The sequence below is a fragment of the Solanum tuberosum genome, unplaced genomic scaffold, assembly GCF_000226075.1.
Source record: "Solanum tuberosum cultivar DM 1-3 516 R44 unplaced genomic scaffold, SolTub_3.0 scf00470, whole genome shotgun sequence".
Classification (NCBI taxonomy): domain Eukaryota; kingdom Viridiplantae; phylum Streptophyta; class Magnoliopsida; order Solanales; family Solanaceae; genus Solanum; species Solanum tuberosum.
Window position 1 is genome coordinate 3,958 of NW_006239390.1, and position 21,135 is coordinate 25,092.

At 35.5% G+C, this 21,135-nt stretch overlaps 2 protein-coding genes and 2 pseudogenes across 6 annotated transcripts; 1 reads left to right on the plus strand and 3 right to left on the minus strand.

The window, feature by feature from the left end:
• Positions 1 to 278: 278 nt before the first annotated feature.
• On the plus strand, positions 279 to 2,622 carry LOC102589192 (L-type lectin-domain containing receptor kinase IX.1-like; annotated as a pseudogene).
• A 197-nt stretch (positions 2,623 to 2,819) lies between these two features.
• On the minus strand, positions 2,820 to 8,296 carry LOC102587887 (uncharacterized). Of its 5 annotated transcripts, none has more exons than XM_015303701.1 (9): positions 8,153 to 8,296; positions 7,992 to 8,018; positions 7,815 to 7,928; positions 6,892 to 7,219; positions 6,547 to 6,666; positions 5,779 to 5,865; positions 4,742 to 5,143; positions 4,575 to 4,640; positions 2,820 to 3,451 (listed from the first exon to the last, which is right to left on the minus strand). In XM_015303701.1, exons 1-9 carry the CDS (start codon positions 8,203 to 8,205, stop codon positions 3,125 to 3,127), a joined length of 1,524 nt encoding a protein of 507 aa, XP_015159187.1. In that variant the 5' UTR covers positions 8,206 to 8,296; the 3' UTR covers positions 2,820 to 3,124. The 5 variants fall into 5 exon arrangements, with proteins under 5 accessions (XP_015159187.1, XP_015159190.1, XP_006363958.1 ...); XM_015303704.1 differs by having other exon boundaries at positions 7,301 to 7,928; positions 8,153 to 8,295; XM_006363896.2 differs by having other exon boundaries at positions 6,580 to 6,666; positions 8,153 to 8,293.
• A 1,645-nt stretch (positions 8,297 to 9,941) lies between these two features.
• Positions 9,942 to 11,997, minus strand: LOC102589518 (L-type lectin-domain containing receptor kinase IX.1-like; annotated as a pseudogene).
• A 1,911-nt stretch (positions 11,998 to 13,908) lies between these two features.
• Positions 13,909 to 16,359, minus strand: LOC102589852 (L-type lectin-domain containing receptor kinase IX.1-like). Its single transcript, XM_006363899.2, has one exon. It carries the CDS (start codon positions 16,180 to 16,182, stop codon positions 14,035 to 14,037), a length of 2,148 nt encoding a protein of 715 aa, XP_006363961.1. The 5' UTR covers positions 16,183 to 16,359; the 3' UTR covers positions 13,909 to 14,034.
• Between the last annotated feature and the right edge of the window lie 4,776 nt (positions 16,360 to 21,135).

Below are 21,135 nucleotides of genomic sequence, written 5' to 3' on the forward strand. Positions count from 1 at the left end.
AAAAATATTTTCAATTTCAACAATTATTTTCTACTCTAGTAAAAATAAAAGAAATTTTTCAAAAACATTTTTCATTCATAAATCAAACACTAAAAATCTTTTTCGGAAAATATTTTCTACTCACCAACCAAACATGAGAAAATAAGTCAAAAATCAACTTGTTTTCCAAGAAAACATTTTCTAGGAAAACATTTTCCTTCATACCAAACACACTCTACAAGTTGACTGCTCTTTGGAATTATGCATCTAGATCTTTATTCCTTTCCCGTGAAGAAGGGTTTGGGATGTTCCAAATTCCAATTTAACTGTTCTGTGGAAAAATGAGATGGTCAATTTTAGACTGCTCTGCTCTCTATAAGAAAATGTCTTTCATATTCATTAACAATCTGATTAACATATTGTCCAAAATATGGTTGTTTTTGCCTCTCTCAAATACTTCTTTCTTATCCCTTTAGTCACTTCACTCTCCTTCAATTTTGATACTTTTACACCCAATGATCACAATGTAACCTATGAGAGAGATGCTTCTCCACAAAATGGTGCAATTCTACTCACCACAAACCTCCTCAATCGCAATATCAATGCTAGTATAGGTCGAGCTATTATTCAAAACCACTCCATCTATGGGACAAGGCCTCTCGAAATCTCACTGATTTCACTACACATTTCTCCTTTAGCATTAATTCACAGGGAAGAGCTGAATATGGTGATGGTTTTGCCTTCTTCCTTGCCCCTGCAGGTTCAACAATTCCTTATAATACAACAAGAGGTGGAAGCCTTGGCCTTACAAGTAATAATGAGCGACTAAATTCATCCAGTAATCATTTTGTTGCTGTGGAGTTTGACACCTATCAGAACCTGTATGACCCAAAGGGTGATCATGTAGGTGTCGATATCAACTCTATGCAATCTGTTGTTAATGTGACTTGGTTTAGTAGCATTCCAAATGGTACGAAAACTGATGCCTGGATTACTTATAATTCTAACTCAAAAAATCTTACTGTTGTCTTCACTGGTTTTCAACTCCAGTCTCCAAGGGAATAATATCACAGTCACTGTCCTGCAGAACCTATCTTACAATCTTGATCTGAGGGAATATTTACCAGAATGGGTCACTTTTGGCTTCACTGGTGGAGGAGGAAATAGCTTTGCATTTCAAAGAATCTATTCTTGGAATTTTACTTCTTCTTTAGATAATATGACAGATACAGGGGTAACCTTATCAAACACCAAGCCAAAGGATGCACCAATAAAAAGTAAGTTAGGACTTGTGGTTGGATTGATTTCTGGTGGTTGTGTTTTGGTTGCAGTATGTGCTTTGGTGTTGTTTGCATTTTGGAGAAAGAGTAAGGTCAGAGAAGATGATCATGTCTTTGATGGTTCCATGACTAATGAATTTCAAAAAAGTGCAGGACCAAAGAAGTTCTGGTACAGTGAGTTGGCTAGATGTACAAATAACTTTTCACAGGAAGAGATGCTTGGGTGGGGGGGATTCGGAGGTGTTTATAAAGGATATCTCAGTGAATCCAACTCTTATATTGCTGTTAAGAGGGTTTCAAGGGAATCACAGCAAGGAATAAAAGAGTATGTATCAGAAGTCAGGATCGTCAGCAGGTTAAGACATAAACATTTGGTGCAACTCATTGGTTGGTGCCATCAAAAAAGAGAACTTCTACTTGTCTATGAGTTTATGCCTAATGGGAGCTTAGACCACCATCTTTTCAAGGGAAAAAGCCATTTGACATGGCCAATAAGATTCAAGATTGCTCAAGGCTTGGCCTCGGCGTTGCTATATCTACATGAAGAATGGGAACAATGTGTGGTGCATAGGGATATAAAGTCTAGCAATATTATGTTGGATTGTAATTTCAATGCCAAGCTTGGGGATTTTGGGTTAGCTAGGCTAGTTGACCATGATAAGGGATCCCAAACAACAGTTTTGGCAGGCACAATGGGTTACATGGCTCCTGAATGTGTCACCACTGGCAAAGCTAACAAGGAAACAGACGTCTATAGCTTTGGTATTGTCGTGTTAGAAATAGGTTGTGGAAGGAAACCTATTGATCCTAAAGCAGAGGAGCATCAAGTAAACATTGTCGATTGGGTTTGGAGACTTTATGGGATGAGAAATATTCTTGAAGCAGTTGATCCGAAACTATCATCAGAGTTCAATGAAGAGGAGATGGAGCATTTGCTAATTGTTGGCTTATGGTGTGCTCATCCAGATAGTAATTGCAGGCCTTCTATTAGGCAAGCAGTTCAAGTGCTTAATTTTGAAGCTCCATTACCCACACTCCCTCGGAACATGCCTGTGCCCACATATTGCAGCTTCTCACACCATTTACCAACTATTTCACTTTCATCAACACATGAAACCAACGGTACAGAGATCGCCCTTGCCCAAATCCAGCATTCAGTAAACGAAAACAACATTGATGCTTCATTAAAAAGAACATTTTCTTCAGCATCTTCATCTTCAACATCAGTTTTGTATCCAAGTTAATATTGCCCTGTTAAGATCCTGCATTTTGTCTTCCATTAGCAGTGTCCATCTTTTCCTTTCTTACTTTTTGTTGTTTCTCTTCTAATGAAAGAGGATTGAATGGATTACATTTTCTGTAATTTTAACTGTTCTATCAAACACTGATAACGCTATGCTTTTTAAGGACATGTCTCAAGAATTACTCAATTCCAAATTCAATCTGGATTAGAAGGCGAATTTGAGTAACAAGAAATCTATCAGTCATAGTCTTTATTCTAGAACGATCCATCTGAAAGAATTCATTAAAGCTTAGAGCATGTGATATTCTTTATCAAAATGTTGGTAGACATGATCAGTCGCTTTATTGCAGTCTGGACAGGACAAGAAGTTTGATTTGTCTACTTGTCTCGTGCAACATTTATTTCCTCCCACAAAGTAGATTAAATGACACTAAGTACATTCAAAAAGTGTAATTCTGTAACTATAATTAGAATCTGAAAACTAATCAGAGAAAAGAACTGCTTAAAAGAACAGGCTAATATCAAGTTTAATATGTGGCCACCTTCTGATAAAGTTGTGCAGATGTTCAGAAAGATATCTACATGACCATATAGAGTATTTGTCTCTTCGTATCTTTTGTACCTATGTTCTGCCAATAGGGTAAAAGTTTGGACCCAAAATAACCACTTTTCCCAAGTGCTTCCTCCCATTAAGATGTGCAGCCATATCAATCTCACCAGAGCATCTAACGTTACAAAAACCACACCATAGCCTAGAATTGTGTGTAGCACCATCGGAATTCATCACTTGCTTCAGCTTTTCATGTGGTCCAGTAGCTACTAGTTCAATCTTTTCTTTAGGTTTTTCATTAGGACCGTGTTTTTCTTGTACTGGAAATGTCATTTCCTTGACCTGCATGCCTGCTGTATTCTTCGCGATCCAAATTAGATTTCCCTTCAGGCGTTTGACCTGCAGTACCACAGGGACATTTTAATAGCTGGCATACTGATTACTTTTGATTGCTTATATAAAACAAGCACTAGAATAGCATAAATGTGGTACTGATGTTTAAAAAAATTAAGAGCTTCAATAATCTCCCAGGCTTCAAATGTGCAGGACAAACAAAGGCTTGAGATCATACTAAGATAACTGAATCTAGTGCAAACTTCAAAAAGCATTGATTATTCAAAGTGCAACAGTTTCTGTTTCAGGTTGCTTGATGATTCTTTTAGCATAGACAAAGTTTCTTCTTGGTCTAAATGATAATGAACTTAGTACCAGTGTGCGTAATCAATTGCCATCTTGCTCATTCAGCTTATCTGATGAACCTTAATTTTTTGCCTTCATATACAGTTAAGGTTTATCTTGCACTCTTCCTAACTTGGCCACTAGTAGCATCACTAGAACCTAATTGTTGGAGCATCAAGCTCTCCTCTAGTCATCGATCACACCTAGCAGCTTGGTTAACATTTTCATCTATGGTTTGCTTGACAAATTGCATCCATAGCAATACTTGTGAACACATAATATTCCATAAAAGTAACAATGTAATTTTTTTTGGGCTCAGCTGCTTTATGTTTTGCCATCTGTTCCATAGATTTGGTGTCTTCACAAACAGGACCACCCTCTTCGCGCACTATCTGTTTAGGGGGACTATGATTTTTATAGGGGATTTGTAAGGAATGATATCAAGTGAAGATGAAATGATTTTCATTAACCGCCCAAAAGGGATAAGAATGGGGTTTATTCTTAATTAAGGAAAACTCATAATTTTTAATGCTTTATATAAGACAAGTTATAGCTGCATAGTTTATGGGTTGGAAGGTACACTGCATCTACTCAGAGGAAGCATTTCATAAGTTTGCTGGAAATTAGAAAATCTCATAAGTTAGTGCATCATGTACTAATTACACTATGCAAGACATTCAATTAGTACTCGAGTGATAATGTAGTTTTCAGATTTATTATGAAGTAAAAACGCCAAAAGCAGCAGCATAAGAAGTTAACGACTATTTCATACATTATAGGGAGTCAGGAACAACAGCAAGTGTGACTGGTTTCGGTTTCTCCAGAGGCTTAATAGAAAAGATACCTGGCTGGGGGTGAGTACTCCCGCTTTATCACAAGTGTCAGTAGCCTGGATCCGTTCTGCCTTGGACTGCAAACAGGAGATAATGATAGGTACACTGACAATGAGTGTTGGGAAGAATCAATTCGATAAAAATTGGCTACTCATTGCTGAGGTAACATCTGATATACCTTGTTTGTAATAAGTTTCTCCTGAGCATCAGATCCATTCTCTTCAAGGTACCTCTCTGCCACAGCCATAGAACTCATAGATAATTGGTGTTTGGCCAAGTGCTCCATCCCATCAAGATGTGCAGCCATAGCAATCTCCCCAGGGCACCACAGCTTAGAATTATGAACAGCAATATCAGCATTCTTCAGTTGCTTTTGATTTTCTTGCTGATCAACACCTGCTAGGTGGACCGTTTCTTCCAATTTTTCATTATTGCTGTGCTCTGATTGTGCTGCGGCTACATGTCTTGCTGGTTCCTGATTAAGCTGGATTGTCTGCTTTGTTGGAACCTCCGTTTCCTTGACCTGCATTCCTATCGTTTTCTTCTCACTCCAAATTAGATTTTCCCTCGCACTTCTAACCTGCAGTTACACAGGGAACATTTTAGTCACTGGTATATGGATTAGTTTTGATTGATTATAGAAGAATTAGGCAGAATAAATGTGTTACTGATGTTTACAAAAAAAAAATGAGCTTCAACTCTTTCCCCTTTTAGTGGCTTCAAATGTTCTCAGGAGAAATAAACACTTGAGAGCATACAAAGATAGATGAATCTAGTGCGAACTGCAAACTTCAAAAGCGATAAATTTTACCAAGTCTGCCAGCTTCAGTTTCAGGTTGTTCGGTGATTCTTTTTAGCATTATACAAAGTTTCTTCATGGTCTAAATGAGCACTTGATCTCAGTGTGTATTATCAATTGCCATCTTGCACAATTACATTGATTGATGAGCCTAATTTTGCCTTCATTTAGAGTTAATTCTTAATATTCATTTAGCACTCTTCCTCACTTGACCACCAGAAGTATCAGTAGCAGCTAATTAGCTTTTCACATGGGATTTCAAGCTCTCTCCTTGTAATCAATCATCACTAATCAGATTGATTAATGTTTCACCTATTGTTTGCTGAAAAATTGCATCTAGAGATTTACTTGTGAACCCATAAATCATAATATTCCAAAAAAGTAACCAAGGAAATTCAAGGGTTGAAAATTACAACCTGTTTGGGTTGAGCTGCTTCATATTTTGCCATGTGTTCCATCGGTTTGATATTTTGCCAAACAGGACAAGCCCCTTCACACAGTGTCTGTTGTTGTTATTTTTGGATAATGTATCAAAAATTTCATTAGAAATCAGTACCAAGAAGCTAGTAAGAAGTACAAATCAAGGAAAATTACAATTCTCCATTATGCTCCATCTATCCAAAAAATGTCATGCCATTTACCATATGACCCTTATACATGTCTGTTTTGGGGCACTATGGTTGTTATTTACCAGATTTTAAGGAATGAAAGGAAAATCTGTTTCATGACAAATCATTTTTACTACAAAATCTGTTACAAACAATGGAAAATGCACTCTTTCATGCTTTATTTTAGTAAACTGATAGCTGCATAATCTTTACACAACCTATTCCTCATGTACATTCAATAATTTATTAGTTGGAAGGGACACTGCATGCATGTCTGCATCTATGCAAACATAGCATTCCTTCGGGTTTTTTTTTTAAAAAAAAAATCCAGGAAAAATCCTGGAAGTGTTGTATACCAATTATGAAACACAGACATAGGGCAGACAGACCTGACCCCTGGCAACAAAGCATTCCTGAATTTGTTGGAAATAAGCTTCAAAAAATAGTGCATGATTGCATAAACATGCACACTATTCAATCCAAACTAAAACTGCTAGCTGATGCCACTTTCTTTTTCATTATTGAGTGAAAATGCATATAAAGCAGCACCACAAGAAGTTAAAAATTGTTTCATACAGTACAGGGAGCTCGGAACAACAGTTGAAGCACCTGGTTGGGGATAAGTGTTCCTGCTTCCACACTAGTATCAGTAGTCTTGATCTCTTCTGCATGATGATTCAAATTATTATCCTTGCACTGAAAATAGGACATCATGATAAGTACACCGATAGTAAAGCCCAAAGTTGCAATAAAATCCAGTGGAATGTATACATTTGCTTATGTAATGTTGGGAATCTAACTTTTGGCGACTGAAATGGATTAAAAATCTTAATTCTCATATAACTAGCTGATGTACATACAAGTGTGTGTCCAGTTTAGTAATGTACTGGCTACTCAATGCTGAAGTAACATCTGACATACCTTGTTTGCAATAAGTTTCAACAAAGCATCAGATCCATTTTCTTCAAGATACCTCTCTGCTGTAGTCAGAAATGATACATTCTTGAGAGATGGATCCTCCATTGGCTTGTTCAACCAGTCAGCCACAATTTGAAGGTTGACAGACAAACATACATACAGAAAGCGTTGGTAAACATAACAAAACCCATAAAACTGAGTGATAACATCATGCAGTTTCACCAGCAAACATGGATGAATAAGTTTTTGATAAAGATAACACGCGCCATCAAACTGCGGTATCACCAACCAACATATGGTTATTAATTTAATATATGGCCACAGAGGAACCCTGCCAAAGTAAATGGAAGGACATTAGAATACTATTCAACATGAGTTGTTTCTATCTATTATTTTTTTTTGGATTTCCTACCCGGTGTCTGGAGCCCACATTGGAGCTCCAGCTAAATCTGGATCGCGCAGTGCAGTGCCTATTCGAAGGTGGCACTCCCAACAAGATTTTCTCCATACCCACTACCCAGTGCTCGAACCCGAAACTTCTGGTTAAGGGAAGCAGTTCCACCACTGCACTATAATCCATGTTGGTGGAGTTGTTTCTCATGTTCAACCACGAATATTGTACAATTTTCCCCAAAATGCTTCAACAAAATCTTGAAATCCTCAACTTCTCAGCAAGGCAATTTAAGAAATAGAAGCAAGAACAGACATATAACTTGAAATAAGTGTGTCATAAGAACCACCAAGGGATGTGGTCCTCCCTTAACCACTTGGTCTTGGGTTCGGGCCCTAGTATGGAAAAATCCTTGAGAGGAGCGCTATGCTGCGCGAATCCGGAATATCGGGCTCGTGAAGCCAAAAAAAAAGAAAAAGAGTGTGTCATAAGAATTTAACAGCTAATTAAGAGTAGATGGAGCACATTGGGGTACCATTGAATAAGTTTGTCAAATATGTGGTGGAAAAGAGAAAAGATAATCCAGTATGTGAGTAGCTTTCTCATGTGATACTTGGAGTCAGTCTGAATCGCCCGGATTGAAGCATATCTGAAAGAATTGGTGAACATTAAAAGCTGAAGCAAAAATAGTTGAAAGGAAAGTGAGACTTACAGAGGATATCCCAGAGCGAGTAGGGGCCTGCAAAATATATAACAACTTGCGTGAATCATGCAAATATGTACTAAAAAGTTAAAATCTTGTTCCTTTTTGCTACTCTACTTAACAAGATTCAATTTTTACCATTAATGGAGAAAGAGATCAAGTGAACTTACCAAGCCAGGAAATCCATTAATATTTGAAGAGTAAATATGAGAAAACCCATCATCACACACAAATTAGTAAGCCCTTTCTTCTCCACTAAGTATTGTAATAACAACAAATCCCTACTGCATGCAAAATTGACCCCTCTTTGTTAAATAAGCTTTTACAGGCCCTACGTCTTTTACGCCACTCGCTTAATTTGTTCTTTTTTAAAGGAAAAACATCCTACTAATTGACAATAGATTTAAGCATCTTTAACAATGAAGGATAACGTTTACTTTACTAATACGAATTAATTAATGTTTATTTATGCCTTAGTTTTTGTCATTCTTTCTGCCCAACTTAACTAGGACTCTTATGTATAAATATAACAATGTATTTTTTATTTAATACAATACACCTATAACTTTTACAAGGGCCGGTTCAAAGAAATTGGTGGATATATGAGGCTTTAAATTTATCTAATAAAACTTTACATATATATATATATATATATTAAAAATCTATAAAGATGATATATGGTCATTTTATACCTGTCTTGATTATCCACTCTACTCTCTCAAACTTAAATAAGAAATATATACTACTAACTGTTACTAAGGTCTGCGTACACTCTATTCTCCTCAGACTCCACTTTATGGTATTTCTTCGGGTATGTTATTGTAGTATTTTAAGGACATGTCTCACGAATGATTCAATTCTAAAATCCAATTTGGATTAGAAGTTAGAATTTGATCAAGAGGGAAATATTTTTCAAGAAATTGCGAAACAGAACATTTTCTTTATAATAGGAAAGTTGTTTTCCATAAGTGACATTCCATGATAATTATCTCCTCCTCGCTCCTCACTTCCAACCCTCAAACTCCCAGCGTGCCCGACCACCCTCCTCCAAGCTCAATCCCATAAGAAAATGTTTTCTGAATAAGCCATAATTCCCTCCGAATCTAATTTCATCATTTCTTTTGGTATTGAACAAACTAGTTGGTCACATTTACAAATTCTTTCGAGCTTTTATGGTTTGAAATGATAAAGTTACACCAGAAAAAATTGTAACTTATCGAGGCAGGTAAAAATTTAATCTATATTGGAGAAAACTGAGTTCGATTTACTACTAAAACTGCCCCATGTTTACTTGGAGCAAACTAATGTATATTTAAACACTAATTTAAGTTGGAATAATATCTCAGTCAAAATCAGTTCAATGGGCCTTTGCCTTGAGAATATAATTAAATAAACGGAAAAGAGTCTAAAACGGAGAGCATTTTTGAATCAAAGTATAAACATTTTTTATATATTTCACATAGTTTAAGGACATTCTTTTTTATCCTTTTCCATTACATAAATATTAATAAAAGTGTGATCTCAAAAATAGCTTAAGCTTTAACATGAAATGGTCACACAATTCAACATATTTGGAGTCTTTTCCAGCTAGATATTTTGTCCTCGAGGAAACAAGTGATACAGGACACAAGTACACAAATCAGATTTATTGTCCTGTCCAGACTGCAATCAAGCTAATGTCCATGTTTATCAATATTCTGATGCAAAATATGTTTAGTACAAGCTAGCTCACTTAAAGATTCTTTGCTTCTATCAAATTCAACTTTTAATCCATGTTCGAATATATCACTGATCGCTCAAGAGATTTATTTAAGAACGGAGTACGTATTTTCACTATTTAATGTAAACTTTGAACGAGAGTTGTTGATTCATTCAATCATCTTCATAACAGTACAAATAATAAAGAATACGAAGAGCAAAAACAACACACTGCTATTGAAAGATTAAATGCAGGAAATATCAACGTGTGTACAGAAGTGATGCGGAAGGCGAAGATGCTGCAGAAGCTGCTGTGTTATTTGAAGAACCAGTGTAGTCTCTAGTCCCTGAAGACTGTATTCCAGATATCCCAGGACCATTGGAGTCGTATGGTGATGCAAATGAAGTAGTTGATCCATAACTGCAATATGTCGGCACAGGCATGTTTGGAGGGAGTGTGGGCAATGGAGCTTCAAAATTAAGCACCTGAATTGCTTGCCTAATGGAAGGCCTGCAATTGTTATCTGGATGAGCACACCATAAGCCAACAATTAGCAAGTGCTCCACCTCCTCTTCATTGAACTCTGATGAGAGTCTAGGATCAACTGCTTCACTAAGATTTCCCATCCCGTAAAGTCTCCAAGCCCATTTTCCTTCCACAACCTATTTCTAACACGACAATACCAAAGCTATAGACGTCGGTTTCCTTGTTAGCTTTGCCAGTGGTGACACATTCAGGAGCCATGTAACCCATTGTGCCTGCCAAAACTGTTGTTTGGGATCCCTTATCATGGTCAACTAGCCTAGCTAAACCAAAATCCCCAAGTTTAGCATTGAAATTGGAATCCAACATAATATTGCTCGACTTTATGTCCCTATGCACCACACATTGTTCCCATTCTTCGCGTAGATAAAACAACGCTGAGGCCAAGCCTTGAGCAATCTTGAATCTTATTGGCCATGTCAAATGGCTTTTTCCCTTGAAAAGATGGTGGTCTAAGCTTCCATTAGGCATAAACTCATAGACAAGTAGAAGTTCTCTTTTTTGATGGCACGAACCAACGAGTTGCACCAAATGTTTATGTCTTAACCGGCTGATAATCCTGACTTCTGATGCATACTCTTTTATTCCTTGCTTTGACTCCCTTGAAATCCTCTTAACAGCAATATAGGAGTCATATTCCCTGAGATATCCTTTATAAACACCTCCAAACCCACCCTGCCCAAGCATCTCTTCCCGCGAAAAGTTATTTGTACATCTAGCCAACTCACCATACAAAAACTTCTTTGGTCCTGTGTTTCTTTCAAATTCATTAGTCATGGAACCATCAATTATATCTTCATCTTCATCTTCTCTGACCTTCCTCTTTCTCCAAAATGCAAACAATATAAAAACAGATACTGCTACTGAAACACAACCACCAGAAATCAATCCAATCACTAGTCCTGACTTATTTTTGCTTGGAGTATCTTCTGGCACAGGGCTTGGTTGGGGTACATCTGGATCTGTTATGTTTTCATTATAGTTTAAAGAAGAAGTGAAATTCCAAGAATATATGGTTTGTATTGCAAAGTAGGTTCCTGTTGCACCTGAGAAGCCAAAAGTGACCCATTCTGGCAAATATTCCCTCAGATCAAGATTGTAAGATAGGGTCTGCAGGACAGTGACTGTGGTATTCTCTTGTGGTTGAAAACCAGTGAAGACAACACTAAGATTTTTTGAGGTTGAATTATAAGTAATCCAGGCATCAGTTCTCGTACCATTCGGAATATTACTAAACCAGGTCACATTAACAATAGATACCATGTAGTTGATGTCGATGCCTACATGATCACCTGGTGGATCATCAATGTTCTTAAAGGTGTCAAACTCGACAGCAACAAAAGATTGATTTCTTGATGTATTTTGTCGACTATAATAATTTGCAAGGCCAAGGCCGCCTCCTGCGGTTGAGTTATCAGTAATTCTTGAATCTGCAGGGGCGAGGAAAAAGGCAATTCCATCAGCATATATGTTCATGCCCTGTGAATTTATGCTAAAGGAGAAGTGTGTAGTGAAATCTGTGACATTCCCAGAGGCCTTGTCCCAAAGATGGAGTGTTTTTGAATATGTGGCTCGGCCTATGCTATAGTTTGCACCACTATCGCGCTGGTTTTTGGTGAGCTGAATTACACCATTTGCTGGATAAGCATCTGCCTCATATGTTACATTCTGATCATTGGGATTAAAACTATCAAAATTGAAGGACAGTGATGTGACAAAGGGGATTATCAAAACAAGGTATGTGAGAGCAGATAAAGATGCAAAAATAGCCATAGTTAGAGAAATGTTTTATCAGATTGCTAGACTACTGAATATATCCCTTTCATTTTCTCATCTTTTCAAGTGCAGAATAAGGAGTTGGTCAATTTTTTTCGTCAGCAAAATATTACCATTTCATAGCAAAGATAGTAACAGGATAGTTGAAATTGATAAAGTCCTAATTTTAGAGGAAGCAACAAGTATTCTTTATTCCCTAATAAAACATAAATTCAAGAGTCAAATATTGATGAGAATAGTATAACAATCAAGTCATTTTACAATATTGAAATATTATCATATCCTAGGCAAACCTCTAGAGTATTATAACATGTTCATCCAATTCTGTGGGAGATAACAAGAAAACATGGTCCTTAATCTCATAAGATTGTTTCGAAATACCTTCACTGGTACATCTACATAATTAATGTTCAGATTCCTCCATAGGATTTTGGGATTTCAAACTTTCAATTGGATCAGGAAACAATTCTTAATTTATTGGATTAAACATTTTGTAAAGAGTCTCACTTTCATTTATTACCCTTTTGAGGAAAATTATTTTCTAGAAATGTGACATCTTGTGATTCAATTTCAATAGTATTTTCATTCTCCAATTCATCAATAGAACATATCTTTTGAAGTGTTCTAAGTATCTTATAAATACATGTTTCTTCCTTTTGAACTCAGTTTACTGAACTCACCAAAATGAATTTGAAAAAAGTGCAGGACCAAAGAAGTTCTTGTACAGTAAGTTGGCTAGATGTACAAATAACTTTTCGCAGGAAGAGATGCTTGGGCGGGGTGGGTTTATAACAGATATCTCAGGTAATACAATTCCTATATTTCTGTTAAGAGGGCCTCAATGGAGTCCAAGAAAGGAATACAAGAGTATGCATCAGAAGTCAGGAGACATAAACATTTGGTGCAACTCATTGGCTAGTGTCATGATGAAAGAGATTTTCTACTTGCCTATGAGTTCATGCCTAATGGAAGCTTGGATACCCATCTTTTCAATAGAAAAATCCATTTGACTTGGCCAATAAGATACAAGATTGCTCGAGCCTTAGCCGTTGTTATATCTACACGAAGAATGGGAAGGATAGGTGGTGCATAGGGACATAAAGTCGAGCAATATTATGTTGGATATTCGTACTGATTTAATTGCTAAACTTGGAGATGGGAACAACATATGCTTACAGCTATGGTGTTGTCTCATTAGAAATAGCTTGTGGATGAAAGCCTACCGATCATACAACTGAAGATCATCAAGTAAACATTGTTAATTGGGTTTAGGGACTTTATGGGATGAGAAATCTTGGTAAAGTAGTTGATCTTAAACTATCATCCAAGTTCAATGAAAAGTAAATGGAGCACTTGCCAATTGTTGGCTTATGGTGTGCTCATCTGGAAAACAATTACAGGCCTTCTATTAGGCAAGTAACTCATGTCCTTAATTTTGAAGGTCCATTGCCTGCCCTTCCTCCTAACAAGCCTGTGCCAACATATTGTATTTCATCACAATATCTACCACCATATGATACCGATTGTCCTGAGATCACCCATGCTCGATGATATTAAATGAATACACACAATACTGATTCTTCATACAACACAGCCTCTTCATCTTCATCTTTAGTAGCACTTTTGTATGCACGTTGATGTTTTCCATAAAATCAGTTCAATGGGCCTTTGCCTTGTTGAGAATATAACTAAATTAATGATAAAAGTGCGCTCTCAAAAATCGCTTAAGCTTTTAGATGAGATGGTCACACACTTCTTGAACATGTGTCTTTTCCAGCTAGATATTTTGTCCACGAGGAAACAAATGATACAGGATGTAAGTACACAAATCAGATTACAATTAAGCTCAAGAGACATGTATTTAGGAAAAGAGTATTTACACTATTTAATGTAAACTTTGAACAAGAATTGTGATTCATTCAATCATCTTCATAAAAGTAGAAATAATAAAGAATACATAGACCAAAAGTTGGACACTGCAATTGAAAGATTGAATGCAGGGAAATAAAAGACCTGTTCATTTATAAGACAATATCAACGTGTGTACAAAAGTGATGCGGAAGGCGAAGATGCTGCAGAAGCTGCTGTGTTATTTGAAGAACCAGTGTAGTCTCTAGTCCCTGAAGAGTGTATTTCAGATATCCCAGGACCATTAGAGTCGTATGGTGATGCAAATGAAGTAGTTGGTCCATATTGTGGCAGACTGCAATATGTCGGTACAGGCATGTTTGGAGGGAGTGTGGGCAACGGAGCTTCAAAATTAAGAACCTGAGTTGCTTGCCTAATAGAAGGCCTGCAATTGTTATCTGGATGAGCACACCATAAACCAACAATTAGCAAGTGCTCCACCTCCTCTTCATTGATCTCTGATGAGAGTCTAGGATCAACTGCTTCACGAATATTTCCCATCCCGTAAAGTCTCCAAACCCAATCGACAATATTTACTTGATGCTCCTCAGCTTTAGGATCAATAGGTTTCCTTCCACAAGCTATTTCTAATGCGACAACACCAAAGCTATAGACGTCTGTTTCCTTGCTAGCTTTGCCAGTGGTGAGACATTCAGGAGCCATGTAACCCATCGTGCCTGCCAAAACTGTTGTTTGGGATCCCTTATCATGGTCAACTAGCCTAGCCAAACCAAAATCCCCAAGTTTAGCGTTGAAATTGGAATCCAACATAATGTTGCTCGACTTTATGTCCCTATGCACCACACATTGTTCCCATTCATCGTGTAAATAAAGCAACGCTGAGGCCAAGCCTTGAGCAATCTTGAATCTTATTGACCATGTCAAATGGCTTCTTCCCTTGAAGAGATCGTAATCTAAGCTTCCATTAGGCATAAACTCATAGACAAGTAGAAGTTCTCTTTTTTGATGGCACCAACCAATGAGTTGCACCAAATGTTTATGTCTTAACCGGCTGATGATCCTGACTTCTGATGCATACTCTTTTATTCCTTGCTTTGACTCCCTTGAAACCCTCTTAACAGCAATATAGGAGTTGGATTCACTGAGATATCCTTTATAAACACCTCCGAACCCACCCTGCCCAAGCATCTCTTCCCGCGAAAAGTAATTTGTACATCTAACCAACTCACTGTACAAGAACTTCTTTGGTCCTGTGCTTCTTTCAAATTCATTAGTCATGGAACTGTCAATAATATCATCTTCATCTTCATCTTCATATTCTCTGACCTTCCTCTTTCTCCAAAATGCAAACAATATCAAAACAGATAGTGCTACCGAAACACAACCGCCAGAAATCAATCCAATTACTAGTCCTGACAGTTTTTTGCTTGAAGGATCTGGATCTGGATCTGGATCTGGGGTTGGTAGGGATACATCTGGATGTGGCACAGGGCTTGGTAGGGGCACAAATGGATCTGTTATGTTGTCATTATATTTTAAAGAAGAAGTAAAATTCCAAGAATAAATGGTTTGTAATGCAAAGAGGGATCCTGTTGCACCTGAGAAGCCAAAAGTGACCCATTCTGGCAAGTAGTCCCTCAGATCAATATTGTAAGATAGAGTCTGCAGGAAAGTGACTGTGGTATTCCCTTGTGGTTGGAAACCGGTGAAGACAACACTAAGATTTTTTGAGGTTGAATTATAAGTAATCCAGGCATCAGTTCTCTTACCATTTGGAATGCTACTAAACCAAGTCACATTAACAACAGATACCATGGAGTTGATGTTGACACCTACATGATCACCTGGTGGATCATAATAGTTCTTAAAGGTGTCAAACTCAACAGCAACAAAAGGATGATTTTTCGATGTATTTTGTCGACTATCAATTGCAAGGCCAAGGCCGCCTCCTGCGGCTGACTTCTTATCAGGAATTCTTGAACCTGCAGGAGCGAGGAAGAAGGCAAGACCATCAGCATATAAGTTTTTTCCCAGTGAATTGATTCCAAAGGAGAAGTGAGTAGTGAAATCGGTGATATTCCCAGAAGCCTTGTCCCAAAGATAGAGTGTTTTAGAATATGTAGCTCGGCCTATGCTATCGTTTAAACCACTACCCTGCTCGTTTTTGGTGAGCTGAATTACACCGTTTGGATAAGCATCTGCCTCATATGTTATATTCTGATCATTGGGATTAAAACTATCAAAATTGAAAGACAATGAAGTGACAAAGGGGATTATCAAAACAAAGTATGATACAGATGCAAAAACAGCCATAGTTAAACAAATGTATGTTGCTACACTACTCTATAATGTTTTTATATTTTCAAGTGCAGACTCAAGTTTTTCGTTGCCCAAAATATTACCAATTCAAAGCAATGAAGTTCTTCTTTTCTCATCATACGCTAATGAATTGACCAATTATTTTTTAGAAATAAAGTATTCTGGAAAGGGAGTGGGGACATGCTTTAGCAGATCCATAATTGTCACTACAACTTGCAATCTTTTGAAAGTCACGACACATCCAAAATTTAAAATATGTATATTTCAACCCGCAAATGCTTTAGCAGATCCATAATTGTCCCTACAACTTGCAATCTTTTGAAAGTCACGACACATCCAAAATTTAAAATATGTATATTTCAACCCGCAAATGTATATATTTTATTACTTATATATATATACTATAGAAGAGACTACAAGGAGGCACGACTTCGTCAACCCGTCTGCTTGTAGTCAGGGGTAGTTTGGTAATTTAAATTTTAAAAATCTTTTTTTATCTATTATCACTATATATATTAAAAATTATGTAAAAAATATTATGAATCGTAATAATTAATAGCTTGAAAAGATTTGAAAATATATAAAAAGATTTCGTTAACTCTCAAAATTTCATCTATACCACATAAATTGGGATAAAGAGAGAGATATTATATATCACAATAATTAATAACTTAAATATCAAAAAGAATTTATAAAAAAATTGATTGACTTTTGAAATTTCATTTGTATCACATAAATCAACACAAAAGGAGTAATATATATTATGTGAAAAATACGTAAAAAATACTATAAATCACAATAATTAACAACTTAAAAAATCTCTCTCTATATATATATAAAAAAAAAACTTCAACAGTGCCAAAATGCCCTATTCCTTGAGTCACTGGAACCGCTGACCCCACTTACAAGAACCCCCGTACTTCTTGATAATACAGACTGAAGCAGAGAAGAAACAGAATGTTGGTCTGATGGTAAAGTACCCAGTAGAAGGTAAGCCTGGGAAAGACCACAAGAAGCTGGAGAAGGGACAGGCCTCGTCAACTGAGTTTTCTAATGAGCTTTCTTTCAGAAGGCTTGGTTTCCGGAAAATGACCTGATGGAGGAGTCTTGATATTGGTTGGTTTGAGGTTTCGTTAGTTTTATACTAACAAGCAAGCTTCGGCAACCACTCGACCTAGCGCGTTAGCCCCAGTACTATAGAGAAGGCCTATGCGAAGAAAAGGCCTGCCCATCAGCTTTGGTTACAAGCAAAGGCTTCTCCAAAGGCGCTTTCAGAAGCCAGCCAGTCAATTAACAAGTTCCGGGACTTTCACTGCTCATTGGTGAGCGCAAAGGAAGCAAGGCCATGCGCACTAAGGCTCAGAAAGTTACCAACTGACTAAAGACAGAATCCTGAGTGTGCCGAGTGCGTATCCCCTGAGTACGATGCCCTTGAGCTCCTTATAAGGTTCTGGAAAAAACTTCCAATAGACACTCCACTTCTTTTGTAGGAAAATCCCCTTCTCTAGTCTTGGGAAATTGAGCGACGCATCCACATAAGCACAAGAATTTTGTTCTTTTGAAAAAAAATTTGTTGACTCTAATAGATAAAAGCATGTTAAGAAATTGGTTAACTTCAAATTCAACATATATCACATAAATAAATTAAAACAAAAAGAGTAACATATATTGGGCCCGTGCTGACACGGAATCCGTATCTAATTTAATTATAAGTGTTCAAGAGGAATCGAAACCTCATCAAGGAGGGGAGGGCAACAAATATAAGCAGATCTCATTTTTGTCATTGGATCAAAAGCTTACACTATTATTGAGTTCTCAATAAATAGTGTGGGTTAAATTTAAGTGTTTTTATATATATTTCATGAATGAGTCAAGTTTAAGCGTTATATAATTATAGAAGGATAAAAAAAAAATACATAAATTATTCTTTTTTTAGTTTCAAACTTAAACTATTAAGAGTCTGAGTTTCATACTAAATTATTGAGAGTGTGAGTTTCATACTAAACTATCACTTATTAGTTTGAGAAACACACCTCTCTCTTTTATTATACTCTCATCATAGTGTGTGTAATACAGTCTCTCTTTTATTTAAAAAATAATTGTTACATCACACTCCACATGGACAAAATATTTCACCTTGATAAAAATTAAATAAATTATTAGTATTAATTAAAGTTCGGGATTAAATTATTATTATTCACCCCAAAAAATTATAAAATAAAATGTAAAATATTTTTCTTACCCCAGTCCGCCAGTTCCTCTCACCATACAACCTACCCCAATTAATTTATTTATTTTAAAAATATATATATATTTTAAAAAAATTCCTACTTCATCCCTTCAAATAATAAGTTAGTTATTATTTTTAGATATCTAATAAGTGATAGTTTAGGTATGAAACTCAAACTCTCAATAATTTAAATATGAAACTAAAAAAGAAAAGAGAAAAGATATAAAGTAACCATTGAAGTTGTCCCGAATTTTCAAAAATACACCTTAACTTTGCAACTGCTCTATTACCCCACAAAACAATTTTGAACATATATTATTATATCATTTTTCGATCAGCCCCAGATTTTAAGAAGCAAGTGTGTTCACACACCAATCATTACATGACACGTGTTAATTTAATTTAAAATGTATTTTTTTTTCATTTCAAGTTTTTTCTTTTTCTTTATCTCTCTCTCTCTTACTTTTTGACATATTTTAATTTTGATTTCATCTTTCAGCCCCCACTCTCAAGTGATCCATTCCTCCATTTTCTTTCTAATTCTTCACTTCCCACCCTCACCCCACCCCCCACGTCAAGTTGAATCCCTCTCCCATTTTTCTTTTCTTTTTCTTCTTCTTCTCAAGTCAAAATCTTTATTTTAGTGACTTTTTAATAAAAACGAATTCATACTATTTTCTAGACTTTATTGAATTATTGATAACAAAACTAATTATTTTTCTAAGAAAATTTAAAATTTTGAAGGTATCATCAATTATCCTTTTCATATAACTTCAAAATTAGAAATGATAATTTTAAAAGAATCAATGAATTCCCCGAAAATTGAAAGAACTTAATCAAAATCGGATAAAAAAAACTATATGATACTTCCTAATCATCTTGAAATCTAATGGGTTTATCAAATTGTTCGAAATGTAAGAAAATATTTAGATAAAGTTTTAAACTTAAAGAGAGTAAAACTAATAGTAGTAAAAAAAAAAAAGGGTGAAGTTGTAGTAAAAATGGTGACATTGAAAGTGAAAAACTTCAATGGAGATGACAATGAATTTTTGAAGAAGAAAGAAGAAAGAAGGAGAAAAAATAAAAAGGAAAAAAAGTTAAAATAATAAGATTTTATAATATCAGTTCAAGATTATTTAGTGGGGTAATAAGACGCCTGCATAGTTAAGGTGTCTTTTTAAAAATTCGGGACAAGTTCATGTGTCACTTTATATCTTTTCTAAAAAAAAAGGAATAGTTTAAGTGTGTTTTTGACATTTACCTCTTATTTAATTCATGATTTTTCAATATAAATACAAGATTTAATTAAAAAAATATTAGATTTCTCGGAAAAAAAAACCACACCCAAATCCACCACTAATAAGAAGAAAATGAAAGTGTTGAAATAATATGCTAGAGTAAATGACATAAATGGTACCTAAACTATTACACTACGTGTAAAATAATCCCTTAAATATACACATAACGAATATAGCCCTTTAACTATCCACAATCTTGTCAAGTTTGGTCTATATCTATTTTTTTTTAAACTGTTAACAAACACCGTTAACTAACATTCTAATTCAATTTCTATCTCCTGACTTTCTTTTTTTCCACTTCTTTTCTCCATTGTCTCTCTATTTCCTCACTTTTTTTTTTCAATTCTTTTCTCCATTGTCTTACTGTAATTGTGTCGTCGGTCGTTATTTTATTCAAGTTAAAGCTAAATGCAAAGTAACGAACACAATTGAGGAAATATTGTAAGCAAAAAATATGATTCTATTTTCATGTTAATAATCAGTCATTACATCAATGAAACTGCCTAGAATTGCAGAAAAATTTAAAAATTAGCAATTAAACTGAACAATAATACCCTGTTTTCAATAGTTTTTATGTAGAAAATAGCTTAGAACTACAAAAAAAATATAGCAGCTATCAAACTTTGATCAAATTGCAGCACCAAACTGTACATAACACATCGCTAGACAACAACATCAAACCATAAAAAAAATCAACACCAAACTGCACAAAAAACAACTCCAAAAACATCACCAAACTGCATATTAAATAGCACCAAACTTCTGCACAGACAGCAGCACTACACTAAAAATCAGCACCAAACTGCACAATACTCTGATAGTAGAATCATTGTCTTGAACTTTCAATAATGGTGAAATCTGAAGAAATGAATCTAGGGTTTTCTTTATTGTAGCGACAATGAAGAAAAGAAGAGAGAAAAAGAAAATCTCGAGAGAGAGTAGCTGAATTACGACGTTTGTTAATTATGTGTATAAAAAATAGATACAAATCAAATTTGACAAGATTGTAGATAGTTAAAGGACTATATCTGTTAAGTGTATACTTAAGGAATTAATTTTAAATTTAAAGTAATAGTTTAGGGACCATTTATGTCATTTTCTCTAATATTCTACAATGTTATTTTTTCTTGGCACAGTACTGTCAATAAATGCAGAGTGGGGATTATTCTACAATATCATGTTTTTCTCCAATTTTGAGGGTATACTGTTGTGATATGTACGCATAAAGTAATATTCCTTCTGCTTATTTTTATTTGTCACTGTATAACTTGTCATACTATTAAGAAAATAATTATTGATATAAGTATTTTATCATACCACCTCTATTAATTAATGTTATATATTAGATTTTTAAAAATAATTTCGGAGAATAATATTTAATGTTAAGGACAAAATATGGAAAAAATAATTGTCTTTTCT